Source organism: Ictalurus furcatus, chromosome 14 (assembly GCF_023375685.1).
Source record: "Ictalurus furcatus strain D&B chromosome 14, Billie_1.0, whole genome shotgun sequence".
Lineage (NCBI taxonomy): Eukaryota > Metazoa > Chordata > Actinopteri > Siluriformes > Ictaluridae > Ictalurus > Ictalurus furcatus.
The window spans coordinates 30,510,994-30,514,304 of NC_071268.1; the positions used below are offsets into that span (position 1 = coordinate 30,510,994).

Genomic DNA, 3,311 nt, shown 5'->3' on the forward strand with positions numbered 1-3,311 from the left:
ACTCATCGTGAAAAGTAAGTCTCTCTTCTTTATTTAAAATGGAATAAATTAATGGATTTATTTTTATTATTAATTTGATTATTGAACAAACTTTAGAAAAGTTGAAAATGAATCATTTTAAATGTTTGTTATGAAGGTTAGTGTGTAAAAAATCAGTATCTTAAATACATTTATTTGTTTGTGTTGATTGTAATGATTATATTTCATCGTTAAAAGTGAGAGAATAAATCCAGATGTTTGTGCTGTTTAAATTCACCTTGAGTTCAGCGTCTAGTGATTCATTTTCATTGAGTATCAACACCAGAATAAATCTGATCAAAGTTCTGCTCGGTCCACGATGTAAAGAGTAACTAGTAAATGTTCTCCTGCTGCTGGAACACGTTTGTGCTGCTGCAGAGTTTCCGGTTTTGTCTCTATTGGAGTTCAGAACATTTACAGAATACACTCACTGAGTGTTTCAGTGTTGGAATACAGTGTGACTACTGGATGCAGTTACAGTACTGAATAGAACTGGGTGAACACTACATCAGAAAGAAGATGGATTATGGTGTGGAGTTAAAGCTGATGGCTTCCACATGTTCTCTTTGTTTGTTAGTGGACTTTAAACCAAATGGACTGATGTTTCTCCAGACAAATTCCTTGTATGTGTGAGCACGCTCGGCAATAAAGCCGATTCTGATTCTGAAACTGCTCCCGAATTGAAGCCCCCCATGTGTCTCTGTTCATTTAGAGTTAGGTTCTGTTTTTATGTCTATGGGTAGAGTTTATAGATGCTGCTGAAGGTCATCGAAGTTTCCAGATGTTTCTACTGAACTGCAGTAATGTGAATCAGCAGTGATGAGTAAATGTTGTGTCAGCGTGTGTAAATGTGTGTTTATTGTGTGTTTGTGGTCTCCAGCCGGTCCCACGGTGAAGCCCTCCGTGTCTCTGCTCCCTCCCTCCTCTCTGCAGCTGTGTGAGGGATCGGCCTCGCTGCTCTGCCTGCTGTCTGCCTACTCTCCACAGGGGGCGCTGGTGAGCTGGACAGTGGACGGCTCAGAGGTGAAGGACGGGGTTCTGACCAGCGCAGAAGAACAGAAGAAGGACGGGTACACACGCAGCAGCACCCTGACCCTCAGCAAAGCGCTCTGGGAAAAGGGGGAGGAGTTTGTCTGTAAGGTCTCCCATGACAACGTCGATCATCCGGTCACGTTCAGAAAGAGCCAGTGTGAAGTCTAACAGCTCCAAGATAGAATTGAACACTGAGCTGCTTACACATCCATCTACAATAGAGTTTCAATTCTACACAATGCTGACATTTCTGTCTTTACTCTCTTCACTGTCCTGTTGCTCTTCCTGTAGTTTTGCTCTGCTGAAATAAAGCTTCATTTTGGACATTGTGTGTTCTTTTATTAGAGTGAATAGTCATTATCAGTGTGATGAGAGAGTGTGTTTAGCTGTAGATTCAGTGCTGTGTGTTGTGCTTCAGTGAGTTTGGCTGAAGGAAGTTGAACATCTGGTGAAAGTGCTGCTCTATTCTGCGAGAAAGAGGATCACTCAGCCGTCTTCATGTAAATCTCTCTCTCACTTCACTGATCTCTCAGTTTTACTGGTTAAAACTGTCTCTGTGTGTTTAGCTGGGTGTGGAGCAGGAAGCTGCTTTCATGTCTTTCTTTAGTGCAGGATTTATGGTTGAGGTAACTGACACTGCACACTTATTTTATATTAACAGTACGGAAGAGTCGTCATCTCCTTCATCTGTTCCTACTTGGTGTCAGAACTGGACACTGAATTTAAACTGAAAATGATCGTCTGTGTTTTTCTGACTAAGAATTATAATTTTCTTCCTCACATGTAACTTAAGTGTAGTATTTAAAAATTTAGCCAGACATAAGGTTAACTATTGATTTAATCAGATCCAGATTTAAATTATATTAAATTATATTAAACTGATTATACCTAATTTGTCATTTCTCATGTATGTTCACATTCACATTGATTATTATAAAGATCCACAAAACACTGAACACTTTCACTCTTTCTAAACACATCAATGCAATTCACATGACTTCATTAACATATTAAGGATTCATGAGTTCGTCCGTCGATTTCGACGAGGACCGAAACTTTCCATTTTTATGCCTCCATTACGGAGAAGTTTGAAGTGGTGCGGCATTTCTATGTACGCGCAAATGTCCAACAAGCCCGGTGCGGGCAAGAAATGTGTGACCACAATGTGGGCAGACTGGTTGATTCCTGTGTTGGGGTATGGGCCTTTGGCTTCCGGTTTGTTTTCTGGCTTGGCGCTTCCTTCTTGCTTCATCGATTCTTTTTTCTTCATAGGCTGCGGTTCCTTGTTTCACTTCTCTATGCCAGGTGTTCTGACCTTGTGCAATAATTTCCCAGCTGTTATGATCGATGTTGAGATCCTTCATGTTCATTTTCAGAGTGTCCTTGAAGCGTTTCTTCTGTCCACCGCGAGATCATAATCCAGCTACAAGTTCGCCGTATAGGATACGTTTAGGAAGGCGCGTATCCGACATTCTGCTAACATGACCGGCCCAGCGCAGTTGAATTTGTTTCAGCGTTGCGAAGATGCTGGGTAGTTTTGTTTGCTCCAGAACTTCAGTGTCTGGGATTCTGTCCTGCCATTTGATGGCGAGTATACGTCGAAGGCAACTGAGGTGGAAGTGATTCAATTTCTTGGCGTGCCGTTGGTAGACGGTCCACGTTTCAGAGCCATAGAGCATGGAGGATAGGACAATGGCCTTGTACATACAGAGTTTCACAGAGAGGTTAACTCCAGGTCGATTTCAAACTGATGATCTTAGATGTTCGAAAGCGCAGCTGGCTTTTGAAATCCGGAAGATCACTTCATCATCAATTAGCACATGCCGAGAAACTGTGCTTCCGAGATAGGTGAACTTGTCAACGGCAGACAGAAGTCGGTTGTTGACCCGCAGCAAAGGTTTTTCGTAGGGCACACCTGGGGCAGGTTGATGCATCACAATTGTTTTGTCGGTGCTGATGGTTAGTCCGAAGTTGTTGCAGGCGGCGGAGAACAAGTCCAGGCTTCTTTGCATGTCCACCGCAATGGTGGCAAACAGCAGGTCGCGCACATGCTGAAAGGAAACCTTGGTCACTGCTTGAAGCCTTCGCAGATTGAACAGTTTACCGTCAGTACGGTATCGAAGTTCAATGCCAGGGTCCTCGTCCCTGTATTCATCCCACAACATGTCAACATCCCACAACATCCCGTCTGTCGCAGCGTCTGATGATAATGTAATCCAGGAGGTGCCAATGGTGGGACCTCGGATGCATCCAAGTGGTTT

General features: G+C 43.1%; 1 gene segment (V, D, J or C); it reads left to right on the forward strand.

The window, feature by feature from the left end:
- Window positions 1-753: 753 nt before the first annotated feature.
- Window positions 754-1,218, forward strand: LOC128617790 (Ig kappa chain C region, B allele-like). The segment is given in 2 exon segments: window positions 754-757; window positions 899-1,218. Coding segments are annotated over 2 exon segments (324 nt in total).
- Window positions 1,219-3,311: the final 2,093 nt, after the last annotated feature.